A 16,503-nucleotide genomic window follows, 5' to 3' on the forward strand; every position below is an offset into this window, starting at 1 on the left:
TGTAGTCAACCACGGTTTGAGTCCTGGACCCAGTTGCTTAAACTCATGCCGGGCGTGTGTGCATGTATGCCCAAGATCCCGAGAGGAGAAGGGATTGTGGCATGGCCATCCCCCCCAGGGGGTTGATTTCTCGCTTTCTGTCTCTCTCTGTCTTTGTGGTGAGCACACGTTCCCTATAGCAAAAAAACTCTCAATAAATAAATAAATAAATAAATAAATAAATAAATAAATAAAGTTAAACAAGAGCATAGTTTAAAAAAAAAGACTCATGAAATATTAGCAGACAAAAAAATATTACATGTGTATTAACAGAGCTGAGGTCCTGGAGCCCAGAGAAAACTCAGGGATGGAGTGTTTGCTATGTGAATTTCATTCCTACAATGTTCCTGAGATACTCTGATGGTTTATAACAAAAATAGATGTGTTAACTTTTATAATAGCTATCACAGGTGGATAACACTGGAAGACAGCTAAATGATAGCTCTCACGCCACAGTAAAATGAAGTTTTCTCCCTTCTCCTGCTTTCTTTGTATCTTTTTAAACTTTTACAATAATCTAAAATAAAATAATAATTTAAAAGTTTACATAGAAAATTTAGAAAGCAGAAGGAGGATAAAGAAGAAAAATTATCTATCATACAAAATAAATCGAAGTTAAAATATTGATGTTTCCTCCTAGTGTTTTCTATTACATATTTTAGCAAAATTAAATTCATAAAATTTTGTACCAAATTCTACTTTTTTAATTTAATATATATGAATTTCTCAAGTTATTAAGTATAATTATATTCATCATTTGAAACCACTCATTCCATTCATTTATATGGATATAAAAAAATTAATAGCTATTCCAATGTTCCATATTTAGAATTGTATTTTAAAATATAAATAACACTGACCATCTTTTTGAAGAAAAAATTTTAATAAATTATTTCCTTAGGATTAATTTCCAAAAAACGGAAAGCAATTAGATTAGCAAATGGTATAAACTTTAAGCCTCAAAAAATTGTGCTTAACTTCTTCTTGGAAAAGTTTTATCAACTTTTACTGTAATACAACAAATACACTAGAGAATTCAACACGCTTGGCAGAATAAAATATTATGATTAATTCACTCTTCTCTATTTGTCTATTGGATAAATGAAAATAACATACTGTTTTAACTTGCACTTCTTTGACTACTAATGAAATTTGAGATTTCTTATGTTTATCGGACATTTGTATTTTTTTCTTTTTTAAGAATTATCTGTTCATGAATGTTAGCTATTTAAGATTATGACCTCTTAGTTTATAATATTTACACAACTTTTCTCTATTATTCAAAATGTTATTATTTTAGCATAAAGAATTTTCTCTGAGTATTAAAAATAGTCTTGTATTTTATACTGTTTTCAAGATTAGATTTTTTGGGACCAGCAGACGGTGTAATGGTTACATCACTGGACTCCCACATGGTCAACTGCAGTTTGAGTCTCAGATCTGGTGGCTTAAACTCATGTCAAACATGTGTGCATGCATGCCCAAAATCTCAAGAGGAAAAAGGATTGCAGCTCAGCCATCTCCCCGGGGAGGAGTCATTTCTCACTTTCTGTCTTTCTGCCTCTCTGGTAAGTGCCTGCTCCTTATAGCAAATATATACATACATACATACATAGAAACTCTCTTAAAATAATTAGATTTTTTTATTATTAACATTGGAAAATTAGGCCAATATCTCACTATCTACACAAATACAGATATATCTACCAAGAGAGAATCCTCTAAGTATAATATTTAGTGCTTAAAAAAAACTTTGTACACTTTAAAAAAATACTTTGTACCTAAATTTATTTGTTATATGGAAGGAAGGAATTTAGGAATTAAAACCAGGGCTTGCCACCTGACAGTCATTAATCAGGTTGAGTTAAGATTTCAAATGTGTTTGGTTTCATTATTTTTTATTCTGCCCCCACAAAAATGTAAACTCACATTTTAAAATCATTAGATGTCTCTAGCAAGTGCAGGAGGCCTTTGGCAATTAAAAAAATGCTTTATATCCACATAAGTACTTTGCTTTTACAAAGTTCTTATATCTAGTCATGCCTATTTCTCACAGACGTATGTAATACATTAGGTCAAGTTTCTAGTTATGTTAGGACTTTTATTAAAATTGCAAAGTAGGAGCTGACTCTGTAGCCTAATGGTTAAGGGAGCTAGATCTCACATGGTTCAAATACTGTATCTCCAGTGGCTTAAAAAATGTATCAGAAACATATATGTAGGTGCCTCAAATCTCAGCATGATTATGACCCACTGGGTATGACCCACTGGGGGATACATGGGTTCGCTGGATCGCTGGCTCGCTCTTTCTCTCACAAGCATGAAAGCCCTCTGACAATAGAAAAAAAAAAAAAAAAAAAAAAAGGCAAAGCATGGCCCGCCAGTGACATAGCTGCAACACAACTGGACTGACAATGGATTTCCCTGAGCCCCCAGGATCTATGTGAACGTCTGTGATCCTGGCTGTTTGATACTGGAGCAGATTGTGGTAAGAGGACTCTCTGTCGAAGACCCCTGTCTCTCTGTTTCTTTCTCTTTCTCCATCACTATCTCCAAGAAAGAAATTAATGAATAAGCTTAAAAGAATCGTTGCTCAACATTTTCTGAAAAATTCACATACATGGTTGTTTTCTCATTTAGGAATATGATATCTGTCCACTTTTTCATACAATTTTATTTTCTCATTAAGTTTTATTATTTTCTTTCTATAAATTGCTTAGATTCATGTAACAATTATTTCTACATATTTTATGTGATTTTCCGAATAAATTTTCTCTAAAGTACATTTTCAAATTAACTGTTGCTGGTCTATAAAACATTGTCAGTTTACATGACATGTTTTATCGTGTATTGGGATATTAGACTTAATTATTTTTAAAATATTAAAAAAAGTTGTCTAGAGTGTTAATTTATTATTTTAAATTTGCTTCAGTCAGGAATATTTTAAATATATATTTTTAAAATTTGCCAGAGAGTGAATGCAGGGAGAGATAGAGCAGGAAAGGGAGAAGGTACCCCTATGGAGGATAGTCATGCCACGATCCCATCTCATTTTCTCACTTCTCCTTTTAGGGATTTTGGGCAAGCACACATGCATGTGGAATGTTTTTCAAGTCACCTGTGCTGGGACTCTGTCGCTTCAAACGACGACGCTGACAAGGTCTTCTCCAGAACGCTTTATTACCCCAGGCTTCTTACAATCTTCTTCCTCCTTCCTCCTTGCTCCCCAGCCTTCTCCCTCCCTCCTTCTTTCTCCGCAGCCTTCTTTTCCCCCAGCCCACCTGGGCTCCCTATATATCCGTCCCGTGAACCAGTCCTCTTTTGCCACCAGGCAAGCACTGATAGGCTGAGGCAGTGCCTACGTGTTCCGGAACAGGAACGATAACCAAATATGGGCTTGTTTGTGTAGAGGTCTGGGTGCTCTCGGCGCCATGTTAGGGCGGGGGCGCTCTACAGGACTCAAACCACACAATGGGCCATGTGGGATCCAGCTCTCTTAAACACAAAGCCACCTGCTGGCCTTTATATATTTTCAGTAAATTAATAATTTTGGCATCAATTAAAATGCGTTAAAATATTTTCTTTTTAAAAAAATTTATTTATCCTAGCCATGACAGTATAGGCACCATTAATAGGGCCCCAATTCTGCAATCTATGAACCTCCTTGCCCCCAGTTTCAGCCAACCAAGATCAGTGGCACACACATGTACCTGATGTGCTCAAGAGGATCCTCAGCATCTTTCCCATGAAGGTCTAGATACACTATTGCTATTTCACTCCCTGGCCCACAGTTTCATTTTTTGATGAGCAGCAATATGTTAATAGGATAGACCAACATTATCTTTCAGACAGAACACATAGATTTAAAACTCTTCAATTAAAATCACTGGTGAATGTATGCACCCCATTGCAAAAAACTAAAAAATTAATAAAAAAAGTACTGCTTACACTTTAAATGATGTAAACAGAATCAAATCTGACCCTCCAAATGTATATTCCTCTCACAATAAGAACTTACTAGGTGATCTCAGGGGTGAGACCTGGCTCTGAAATAAAAGGATTTTTTTTTTTTTTTAAGAGCGTCTTTGTACTGTTCCTCTTCTAGACTATGTGAAGAGCAAACATAATGTATTATACCCAGGTTCTAAAAATACCCACTTCACTGTAATGAAGATAGTATTTAATTGAACCTAACAGTACATCAATAGTAATACAAGTTATATATTTTTTGTACTTAATGTGAACTGTCTTATGTATTTGGAAAAATACATTATTTTATTTTGCATGTTTATTTGCATGATTTTGTTTTTAATTTGCCAGAGGACAGGGCAAGGGCAGGGGAATGGCAGTGGAAGCACCCCGCCCATAGGGCATGGTCACACCACAATTCCTTCTCGTTTGTCACTCCTTTCAGGATTTGGGGCATGCATGCACACATGTCCAGTGTGTTTTTCTAAGCTGCTAGGTCCACGACTAGAACTGCACTGTTGATCATGTGTAATCCAGCTGCCTTAATCACTAGGCCACAGGTTGGCCTGACATTCCTTTATTTTTTAAAATTGTTAGATAACGCTGTATAAATTGATCATTTACAATATGATATATTGAAATATATATACAGAGTGGAATGGTTAAAACTAGCTAAATAATATATTAAATACATTTTTTGTAGTAGGAACACTTAACATTCACTCTCTACATTTTTCAAAAAAATAGTATATCCTCATTAACTACATGCACTTTACTGTGCAATAGATCTCTTGAATTTTTTCTTCCTATCTAACAACTATCTTTTGAAAATTTCCCCATCTCTCTTACCTCTCCAACTGCTCCTATACTTTGGTAACCACCCTAATACTCTCCACTGCTATGAAATAAGAAAGCATATTATTTTATTTTATTTTTATTTTATTTTTTATAATTATTTTATTTTTTATTTATTCATTCATTGATTTTTTTTTTTAATTTGACCAGAGAGAGACAGAGGGTGAGAGGGGGAGAGAGAAAGTGAGAAAGCAAGCCACCAGGTCCAGGACTTGAACCCCGGTCGACCATGTGGGAGTGTCCAGCGCCTTAACCACCACGCCACCTGCTGGTCCCGAAATCATTTTATTTTAATCCAAGCATATTGTATATCATTAAAACATTAATAAATTCTATTGTTTAATATAAATAAACAATATTCATGAATTAATGTGAGCATCTACAAGCAAACATAAGTTAATGCATTATATACAGACTTCAACTTAAATATTTAATTCTTTCTGATAGGAAATAAATATATACTATCCTGCTAAAATAAATGAGCCCATCAGAATTAGTTCAGATATGTAATTTACATAAAAAAGTATGCTATCCATAAAGTATAAAATGCCACCAAAGAACACATGTAATATACATTTTGCAATTACCAAGTGAACGATGTTAACTTTATTTAAATCTGTAATGAAATTTGAAATTTGGCATAAGCATACTTGTTAAAGATAGTATCACAAAGTGCTACTCATCCAAAAATAATTACATGGTTCCAGCTCTTTGCGATTAATTACTAAAGCAATTATATGCAAGGACAGGGTAACATATGCTGTCTGGAAGCAAAGCATTTGGTACTCACATATACAGATGGGTATGTTTGCAGACCATTGGTTATTCTCTTGACAAACAATGGATTTCTCTCCAATTAATTCAAACCCAAACTGGCATTCAAACCTTAAAACATCACGATTAGAAAACCCATCGCCTTCTCTAATTCCATACAAGGGTGTACCAGGATCACCACAACTTTCTTTCTCAATTTCTGTAAAAATAGAAGATAAAAGTCACCTACTGAAGGTTGCACACATGGTACTGATACTATAAGTTTAGTAGATGTACACGCTATGGAAGAGCAGTTTTAGATCAAAAGTTAAATATAGTCTCTGATCTTGATCTTTTTTTTTTCCCTTTGGTACTTGTTTGGACATGATTTGATAAAATGACCTTTAGGGGACAATTACTGTGTTTATCTCTTTTTGTAGATGGAGAATCTGAGATCATCAGAACTACTGAGGTTGCCAGAGGTCATGTACCTAACAGAAGAAGTATAATATGATCTCAGATTTTCTCTCTGTATTACATACACACACATATGTACATATATATTTCCTTAAAATCCCAAATGTGCTTCTTATTCTCATAATCTGTACATAATATAGTAAATTCTTAGGATGTGACCAGGACATGAGAGAACCTTTTTTGACCCTATAGCATCAATACATTTAAACTAGGGTCTGTTACTTTGATACTCATTAGTTGAATTTCTTCCCCCAACAACTTGCTCCTAAAAAAAAGTCCACTCAAGGGCAGGAATAAATTTCACATTCTAAATTATCTAGCTGTGTTCCTCAGTAACTGTTTATTGGATGAAATGAGAGCAATTGTGGGGGAACAAATCTTTTAAGTGCACCAATAAAACACCATTTATGGTGTAACCAAAGAAACTCTAGGTATCTGGGATCATCATAGTGAAGCTATGAATGTCAGCAGTAAATTATTTTGATGGTTGAAACAGGGTTTTTAAGTCACATGAAACCCCAGTAATACAGATGTCTGTAAAGAAACAACAACAACAAAAATAGCAAAAGATAAGTGAAAATTTAAAAAGAAAAGTTTGAGATTGTTATAGCCTCTCCCAAAACTCCAATATTCACATATTCCTGGTCCTTCTGTAACCACCAGCAACAATTTGGTAAGTAAATTTCCAGGTTTTTCCCATGCTTTTGAAATAATAAGCCAACATATGAAATATAATATCAACAGCTACATTTATATAAATATTAAAAAAAACTTTCTCACAAAACTATATAGCTTATTAGAGATATTTATCACACTTTAACTGTTGTTACATTGTCAATATCATCCTATAACTTGATTATATTTTAACCAAATGATATGTTTTAAATATAATTTTGAGCACCTTTGTATCCTTAGCATAATCCACAGATGGTTATAATGATCTGTTTTTAAGACAGTGGATTTGGTTAGACATTTTATTTGCACAAATTTATCTATATCAAAGTGACATTTACCTATATATTTTTTTCCTAACCTGTTCTCATCCAGTTAATTTATTTTTTATTAATTTGCTTATGAGAGGGAGAGAGGAAAGGAGAAAAATTCAGAGAAAGATGCACATAAGAATTTTTGACGGGGTCTCACAGATCTTGATCCTCCTGCCCCAGTCTCCTAACTACCTACGAGTACAGGTGTGTACAATCATGCTCAGCACGTTCAGGTTGACATGGGTACTGAACCTGGGCCTCCCATTTGGCTTCCAGACTCCCACAGAGTGGCACTATCTGTGTGCCATTGCAGCTAGGCTACCATCCAGTTTTAATATCAAGGAAAGAGGTTAGTGATTTTCCATATATAAAAAAAAATTCCAGATGGTATGCATGCCTACCAGAGAGAGGCAGACAGAAAGAGAGAGAGGGAACGGAAAAAAAAAAAAAAAACCCTCCACTAGGGCATGGTCACGTGGCAATCATTTCTCCATTTTTCCACTCTGTTCGGATTTAGGACATGCACACACATAAACTTCACGTATTTTTCAAGCTGCCAGGGCTGGGATTTAAAACATGTGGTCAGTCATCTTCAATCTGGTTCCCTTAACCACCAGGCCAGAAGAATGGCTCCATATTTTAGTAGCTTGTTTTATTAGTCTTTAAGTTTGTGTGCAAAACAGAAAAAAATAGATGTCTGAATGTTAAAACTTGCTCAAAAAAGCTGGCTGAATTTGATATAATTTTGAGTTCTAAATTTCTTTTCCTATTGAAATGGATTTTGTTTGGATTGGGGAGAGGGGGTTGGACTAACATTGGCAATTTAATGTATAAACCTTAGAGAAGTGATTTTTTTTTTTTTCCAATCTCCCAGGTTGGCAGCTTAGTAGTAAGAGAATTACATTATAGGTTTCATAAATGACTCTATTATAAATATGTCATTAATATTTCTCACTCCTATTGCTATTTATTTGTATTTACTCTTCCATTGTTTCTGGCTGTTTTGCTGTTGTTCGTACTTACTAAAAAGAATTATCAAATTTATTAGTCAGTCTAAGGAACTAGCTTTTGCTTTTGTTGGTCAACTCTACTGTTTTGATTTTAATTTAAACATTTTTACTTTTTAGGTCTTTGGATTCCATTTCAACTCCTTTTTTGATTTTATTGGTATTTTTCAACCTTCTTGAGTTGAAATCTTAGGGTGTTTATTTGTTTTCTTTTGTTTTGTTTTAGTTTATTTATTTTCAGCCTTTCTTGTTTCCTAAAAATAAAACACATTTAAGATTAAATTTTCTTCAAGGTATTTCTTTCATATTGAAAGCTTTTATTGTTCACTTCTAAGTAGCTTGTAGTTTCCATTTTGATTTCTGTTTAATTCATAAATAATCCAGCACTTTTAGATTTATGAGTCAGAACTATAATTTTTGTCATTAATTTCAGATGTTATTGCTTTAGTATTCAATATATGTATATCCAGGCCTCACAATGGATAAAGCAATGGAATAGACACAGTTCAATTTATTATATTTGTCAAATTAAAATTATTTATACCCTTAATTATTTGGTCTATTTGTTCTGTCAATTTCTAAAAGAAGTGTGTTAGAGTTCCAAACTGTGTATGGATTCTTACTGTATTTTATCATTAAATTAAATTCACACATTTAAAACTGTCAGTTAGCTATCCAGTTTAATCAGTAAATGTCTTGTTTATTTATTTATTACATGAGCAAGAGAAACAGAAAGAGAGTGCGAGAACCTCCAACAGTCCTGAGACTGACTTCAATCCCCCAGTGTAGCCAGCCTCCGATCATTGACATGTGTGTGTTTGGAATGCTCAGGGAGGACTACAGAATTGTACTAGGAATCTTCCCATGTGGGCTTGTCTCCCAGTGTTGTGTTTTACCATCATCTGATCCCACAGTTAGCAAATGTTTATTGAGCACTTCTTTATATGTACTAGATGCTGTTTTAGGTATCTGAGGCACACCAATTGAAAACAAAAACAAACGACAGTAAAATTCCTGATCTCTAGGAGCACATATCCCACAGTGTACTCTCAGAAAATTTGACTACTCTTATACCTTCTTAAAAATATGGTTTCCTTTTTTCTTAAGAATTATTTTATTTTAACTTTATTGATTTAATTTGATTGGAGAGGGACAAAAAGAGAGAGAGAGACAGAGAGAGAGAGAGAGAGAGAAAGTGAGAAAGCAAACCGCCAGGTCTGGGACTCAAACAATGGTTGGCCATATGGGTCCAGTGCCCTTAACCACAATGCCACTTCCTAACCCCTCTATTTTTTGAAAGAATAGGTTCTTCATCTGCCAATCTCTCTCTCTCTCTCTCTCTTTTTTTTTTTTTTTTAAGAGATTTGTGCTATAGGGCATGTGCACTCACCAGAAAAAAAGAGAGACAGAAAGTAAGAAATCACCCCTTGGGTGGATGGTCATGCCACAATTACTTCTCCATTTTTCCTGAGATTATGGGCATACACACACACACACACACACACACACACACACACACACCTGTGCCTGGAGTGAGTTTCAAGCTGCAGTGTCTGGAACTTGAACTGCAGTCAACTTCATGAGAGTCACTTTAAGCACCATACCATCTGCTGGCCTCCCAACATGATTTTTCAAACTGCCAGATCCTGGACTTGAACCATAGTCAGCCATGTGGGAATCCAGCACCTTAACTACCGCCACCTTCTGGCTCCCCTTCTATTAGTTCTGATAAGGAAATATAATACCAAATTGATTTTAATTATCTCTCTCTCCTTCTCTTTTTATTTCTTTTTCTTTTTCTGAGAGGTTTTTTGCTATAGGGCCCATGCACTAGCCAAAAAGATGGAGAGAGACAGAGAGACAGAAAGCGAGAAATCACCCCCCCAGGGATATGGCCATGCCACAATCCCTTCTCCTCCATTCTCCTCTCAGAATCTTGGGCATGTGCACACACGCGCCTGGTGTGAGTTTAAGCCACTGGGTCCGGGACTCGAACCACAGTCAGCTACATGGGAGTTCAACAACATAGCCATTATCCTAACTGCTGGTCCCAGCCCCTCTCTTCTCATACTTAAACATTATTATATATGTTATATATTTTAATCACTTTTGTGTGAGGGTCGAGAGTGAGTACTTAATCTATTATTTTGAAACCTCATTCTTTTTCTTTACTATTTTTTTAAGAGAGGATTTTAATATAGGGCCATAGGGCATGTGCACTCACTGGAGAGACAGAGAGACAGGAAGTGAGAAATCACCCCTCCTTTCTCTTCCATTATCTTCTTGGAATTTTGGGCACACACACACATGTTCAACATGAGTTTTTAAGCTGCCAGGTCCAGGACTTGAACCGCAGTAGACTACGTGGGAGTCCAGAGTCATAACCATTACTACATCTGCTGGTCCTACTTCTTTACTTCTTTAATACAACATTCTTTAAAGTCAAGAATACATTTTTAAATAAAGATATAATTTTGAAGCTGTAATTTCAGAAGCTATAATTTTGCTTTTACAACTCTAATTAGGTAGAACTAGAAAATGTGTGTGCATATGTAGTCATTTATGGCATAACAAAGTTTTAGTCAGCAACAGACAATATGCAGCACGTAAAATAAACACAGCTATTATATATCACTGTCTTTGAATTTTTTATTTTATTTTATTTTTTTACCAGGAGGCAAGACTGATTTCTGAACAAATGATTAATGTACAAAAGCTAAGTGTTATAGTAGGATAAGTACAACAAATAATTATTAGTAAGATCTATCATTTGTTAAGTACTGAAACTGTGTTAGTACTTTGAAAGCATTTTTATTAATATTGATTATATAACTTCCTCAGAAGAACCCTATAAAGAAACTATGTTCATATCCATTTATAGAAGAGAAAAGTGAAATTCAAAAAATATTAGGTAACTTGCCCAATTTCTCACACCCATACATATCAGAGTTTAGGTCTGTCTAAATCTAAAGTCTTAATGCTAATGTAAAAGAATCTACATACACTAGTTAACCATTTACAAAAATCTATATTCAGTCTCTATTTTTTTTTGGAGAGTTTTTTTTTTATGCTATAGGGCACATGCACTTGCCAGAAAGACAGAGAGAGATGGAGAGATAGAGAGAAATCACCCCCCAGGGGGGATGGCCACGCTGCAATCCCTTTTCCTCCATTCTCCTCTCGGGATCTTGGGCATGCACATACACGTGCCCGGCGTGAGTTTAAGCCACCACCGGGTCGGTGACTCGAACTGCAGTCGACTACATGGGAGTTCAGCAACATAGCCATTACACTAACTGCTGGTCCCATCAGCCTCTACTTTTTAGTTTCCCACAGGAGCATGTGCCAGAGAGAGAGAGAGAGACAGCAAGAGAGAGCACTCCCTCCATTTTTCCATCTCCTCAGGATTAGGGCTATGCATGCACATGCTCCCAGCATGTTTTTGATATTGCTGGGTCTGGGATTCAAACCACAGTTGGCCATGTAAGATCTGGCTTCCGAAGGAAAGAATTTAATCACTGCACAAGGTCACCCCTATTCAATTTCCAATATGTATCAAAAATAATATTAGATAGTAGGTATATAAAGACAAATAAGATGTGGTCTTTGTTCTTAACTGAAGCACAAAGACGGTACAAGCAAAGTCCCTTTGTAATTCGAAGTTGGCAAACATGTAAAGTCATCACAATAAATTTGACACTTGAACTACCTTCACAGTTATTTCTCTATGCTTAGAAAGACTAACTTAGGCTTAAGTGGCACTGATGGTGGCATCAGGGTTTGAGGAGGTAGTAGGGTCAAGTCAGTATGTGGCTAGGGGCAAAAAGGAAAGTAGAAGCAAGGTCAAAGAGGCAGCCACTGAGACTGAGTATTAAGTATATTGCAGATGGGGTAAATCATAAATAAAAGTATTGTGGATAAGGGTAGCCAATCTCCTTACTATCAAAATGGGCATTTACAAATATGGACATAGAGAAGGTTACAAAAACTCCCAAGGGGTTTAAAAGAAATTGTAGGGATTAGAAAGAATTCATATTTAAAATTTAGACATAGATAGTGTCTCTCTGTGTGTGTTTACATATATATGTCATATATACACACATACATGTACGTATACAGTCACGCATTGTTTAATGATGAGGATACATTCTGAAAAAGGTTTTGTTAGATTTTGTTGGTGAACCTCATAGGATGTACTTACACAAACCTAGATGGTATAACCTACTATACACCAATGTCATATGATAGGATCTTATGGGACACCTTTATATATGCAATATGTTGTTGACTAAAACATTGTCATGCTTTAAATGACTATATATGCACACATATTTTCTAGTTCTATCTACTTAAAGTTCAAAAAGCAATCAATTCTTACAGTCATAAGCATACTGACTGCCCAGATCTTTGTTTCTACATACAATTCTTCACCAAAAGGAACCGAGGAAGCTGTTTCCAGGACTGGTCAAAGGAAAGAACAAAACGAGCTTAGAATACCCAAGTACTTAAAGAATGATGGTGAAGATATATCAAAAGGACATAGAGGGACGCTCTGTGGTTCAATGGCAATGCACTGCTCAAGAAAACCCAGATCCCACATAGTGACTGGGGTTCAAGTCCCTGGCCCTGTCTGCCTGAAACTCACCAGGCATATACTTGAGAACCCATGATCTTATGGGCCAAGAGAAGAGAATCATAGCAAAAACTGGGTGCTCATTTTTCTCTCTCTCTCTTAAATGCATATGCTCTATCATGAATTAAAAAATAAAGACATAACCTACTTGAAAGAGGCGCCACTGGCTATTATAAAGCACTTTAACCATCAAAATAACAATGATAATGATAAATTACCACTCATTGAATAAACACATACTGATACAAAGAAATGAATAAGACAGGAAAAATTATTTCTCCATGTAAAATTACAGTTAATAACTGTAGAATGAATGAAAAGAGGAAAAAAATTAACATCTGGTAACTAACTTATAGTTTGTTAGTGTACTGCTAAACAGAAATATCTGAGACTAAGTGACTCATAAAAACTTGAGATTTAGGGAACCAGCAGTTAGCATAATGGCTATGTCATTGGACTCCCATGTAGTCGACTGCGGTTCGCTTCTCGGACCGGGTGGCTTAAAACTCACACCGGGCACATGTGCGTATGTGCCCAAGATCCCGAGAGGAGAATGGAGGAGAAGGCATTGCGGCGTGACCATCCACCCTGGGGGGTGATTTCTCGCTTTTTGTCTCTATGTCTCTCTCTGTCTGTCTGGCAAGCGCATGCGTCCTATAGCGAAAATCTCTCCAAAAAAAAAAATTTTTGAGATTTATATGTATGTGATTCTGATGACTAGAAAGTCAAAGGCATGAGGCCAGCAGCATCTGGCTAGTCTCTGATGATCACAACATTGTGAAGAATAGTAGAAAGGTCAATGGACACATGAAGAGAGAGAGAGACCTATGGGCTCTTAACTTGTGTAACAACTCACTCCTGTGAGAACCAACCCTTTCCATGAGATCTACTTTCTCTTGTGAAACAGCACTAATCCTTTCATGATGGTGGGTGATGATGTAGTATGTTCAATACACTGTCTGGCAGTGTATTGAAAACCTCTTACAGGCTTTGCCAGTTTCTAACACCTATTGGGGAACAAATTCTAAAACATTAATGTTTGAGGGACAAACCATTATACAAACCACAGCAACAACCATCAGAGTTGTTGTAGATTTGGGCAAGATGTTTGATAATAAATACGATATTACCTTTCCATAAAACATGTATTAATTACAAAGGTAAAGTGATAATGTTACCATAGAAAAACAAGGAAGACATCAACTCTACTAAGTGATAAATGACCATCAAATAAATGTGGAATATATTAATATTGTTTGCCTCTTGATGTGATGTGCTGAGAAGATGAGCATTATTTTTGTGGTGCTCCTGTGAGAATGCATGCCCTAAGTCTGGATATGAGGAAAGACTGGATAGACACAGATTGAGGGATGTGATATATGCGATGAAAATCCTGTACTCTTAAAAGCTATCAAGACCATGATAGAGAATAATTGGAGAACTCCACTGAACTGAAGAAAATGAAAAGACATGACAATGAAATATATATTCTTGGGTTGAATCTGCTACAAGGAAAGAATAAGAAACATTTTTCTGGATAGTCAGTAAATTTTAAATAGGATCTGTTAATTTTTTGGCAGAGTTGAATTAAGACTGATTTTCTAATTTGGATGGTATTTTATGATTATGTAAGAGAAAGTCTTTTTTTTTTTTTTTTTTTTTGCTTTAGGGTAGGTGTACGTGCATGAGAGAGAAAACACCCTCCAGGAGGGATGGTCCTGCTGCAATTCATTCTCTATTCTCATTTCGGGATTTGGGGCAAACATACACACTTGCCTGGCATGTTTTTCAAGCCCCAAAAGAATCTTCATTTGGCCAAAATCAGACAGTATTTAGGAGTAATGAGTCATGTTTGTAGCTTGTTCTCAAAGGGTTCTGTGGTGGTTTTAAAACATACATGCAAATTCCTTAATGCTCTCCATATCAAAAGATGAAATCAGATTTCTCTCTTTGTGATTATTGGCCAATATTAGTGACTAACTGTAAGTGAATAATATATGGCAGAAGTGATATTCATGGCTATTTCCTACAGCTTCTGTTACCAATTATCTTATCCTGTCCCACAGGTTCAGGTAGATAAAGGAACCATTGTCACAGTCACCTTTATTTTTTTCATTGCAGAAATAATAATAACAGCTCTAAGACCCATACATGACCCCACAGGATCACAGGAAGCTTGATCTGTGTCTGCTTCCCTAAGTGTCTGGATCACAACCTGGAATTAGGGGAATTTAATGACCAAGGGATGAACTTTGATCACCAAGGAGCAAGAGATGGTAAGGAGACCAGTGGATAATTGTCCTCCCCTTCTCTCCCAAAACAGATGTTTCAAAAGCACAGAAGGTCCATATGTTCATATAGCCAAAAGTTCAGCTGTGTTTTTTTTTTGTGAAGCTGTGACTAGCTCAGTAACAACACATTATATTTGATTTGCTGTTTCCCTGCTTATATATATTTTCCTTTTATTTTCTTATTCATTAATTTATTATTTAAGTTTTTATTTAATTTTCAAAGAATTATTTTATTTTATTTTATTTATTATTATTATTTTTATTTGCTATAAGGCTTACATGCTCACCTGAGAGAGACAGAGAGAGGGAAAGTGAGAAAGCAAGCCTCCAGTTTTGGGACTCAAACCACAGTCTGACATGTGGGAGTCTAGCACCTTAACCACCATCCCATCTGCTACCCCGTAGTTTTTAAATTTTAGTTTTTTATTATAGGGCATGTGTACTCACTAGAGAGGGAGAGAGAGAGAGAGAGAGAGAGAGAGAGAGAGAGAAAGTGAGAAATCATCCTCTTCATGTGGGCGATGGCCTTGCCACAATCCCTTCTCCTCTCAAGATTTTTTTGGAACATGCACACATGCATCTACAATGTTTTGTAGGTCTGGTGCTTGAACCATATAGTTAACCAAGTTTGATCTAGCTGCCTTAATAACCATGCCACTGGTTGGCCCACCCCTTTCCCTCTTTTTCTTGCTGTTTTGTACATTCTCCCAGTCTTCCAATAAAGTATTAGTTCACTATCTTTACCTCAGCTTCTGTTTTCTAGGGGGAATAAAGCTAAGGCAAGTGAGTTATAAGTGGCAAATAAATTAGCAGGCAAGGTAGGGAACTGGAATATTTCAAGGTTTTAACCATAGATACAGTTTCCACAGGTAGAATATTAGCTGCCATTGTTGAGTGACTATTATTTGATATGGTGGGGTTATTGCTAAACACTATAACCATTTTAATTCACATAATTTGTATTGCACCATCATTGGCTGGGAACAATTATTTCAACTTCAAAAGCGAACAATAATGAGTTTCTGAGAGATGACCAAGCCTTTCTGGTATATCTGTAAAAATAGCTCAACTGAGATTCTACACAATATCTACCTAATTCTAATGCCACATTCTTTTCTACTGCTCTATGGTGCTTGAGAGAAAGAATGTAGGGAAAACACTGGGGAAAGAGAGGGATAACTAGAGTCCAGTGTTGGATAAGAAAGGATGATAACATTAATTTCAAGGGATATTTTTGTCTCTAACGCTTCAAAACACTCATCCTACCTCCACTCAATACAAAGGTGATGTTATGACTATTCATCTCTTCAAATTCCTTACCATAGAAGCCCTTCATGATCTAAACTTTTCCTTCCTCTCCAGATTTCTTATCATTTCTCATAAGCAATCTACATGTCAAAGAGGTTGAGACACTTGTCCTCTTTCATGCCTGCATGCCCTTATGCATACCATCTTCTTGGCCTGGAAAAAATTTATTCTTTCAGTATGTAAAA

At 35.8% G+C, this 16,503-nt stretch overlaps 1 protein-coding gene across 1 annotated transcript in view; it reads right to left on the reverse strand.

Moving 5' to 3' along the window:
* Positions 1-16,503, reverse strand: part of CSMD3 (CUB and Sushi multiple domains 3) — a gene marked incomplete at its 3' end in the record, with an annotated part of 1,277,483 nt that overhangs the window by 454,689 nt on the left and 806,291 nt on the right. The window contains exon 14 of the mRNA XM_027771421.1: positions 5,654-5,836. Within this exon, the coding sequence (XP_027627222.1) occupies positions 5,654-5,836 (183 nt within the window). The remainder of the gene's footprint in view (positions 1-5,653; positions 5,837-16,503) is intronic.

Source organism: Tupaia chinensis, unplaced genomic scaffold (assembly GCF_000334495.1).
Source record: "Tupaia chinensis unplaced genomic scaffold, TupChi_1.0 Scaffold000032_1, whole genome shotgun sequence".
NCBI classification, from domain to species: domain Eukaryota; kingdom Metazoa; phylum Chordata; class Mammalia; order Scandentia; family Tupaiidae; genus Tupaia; species Tupaia belangeri.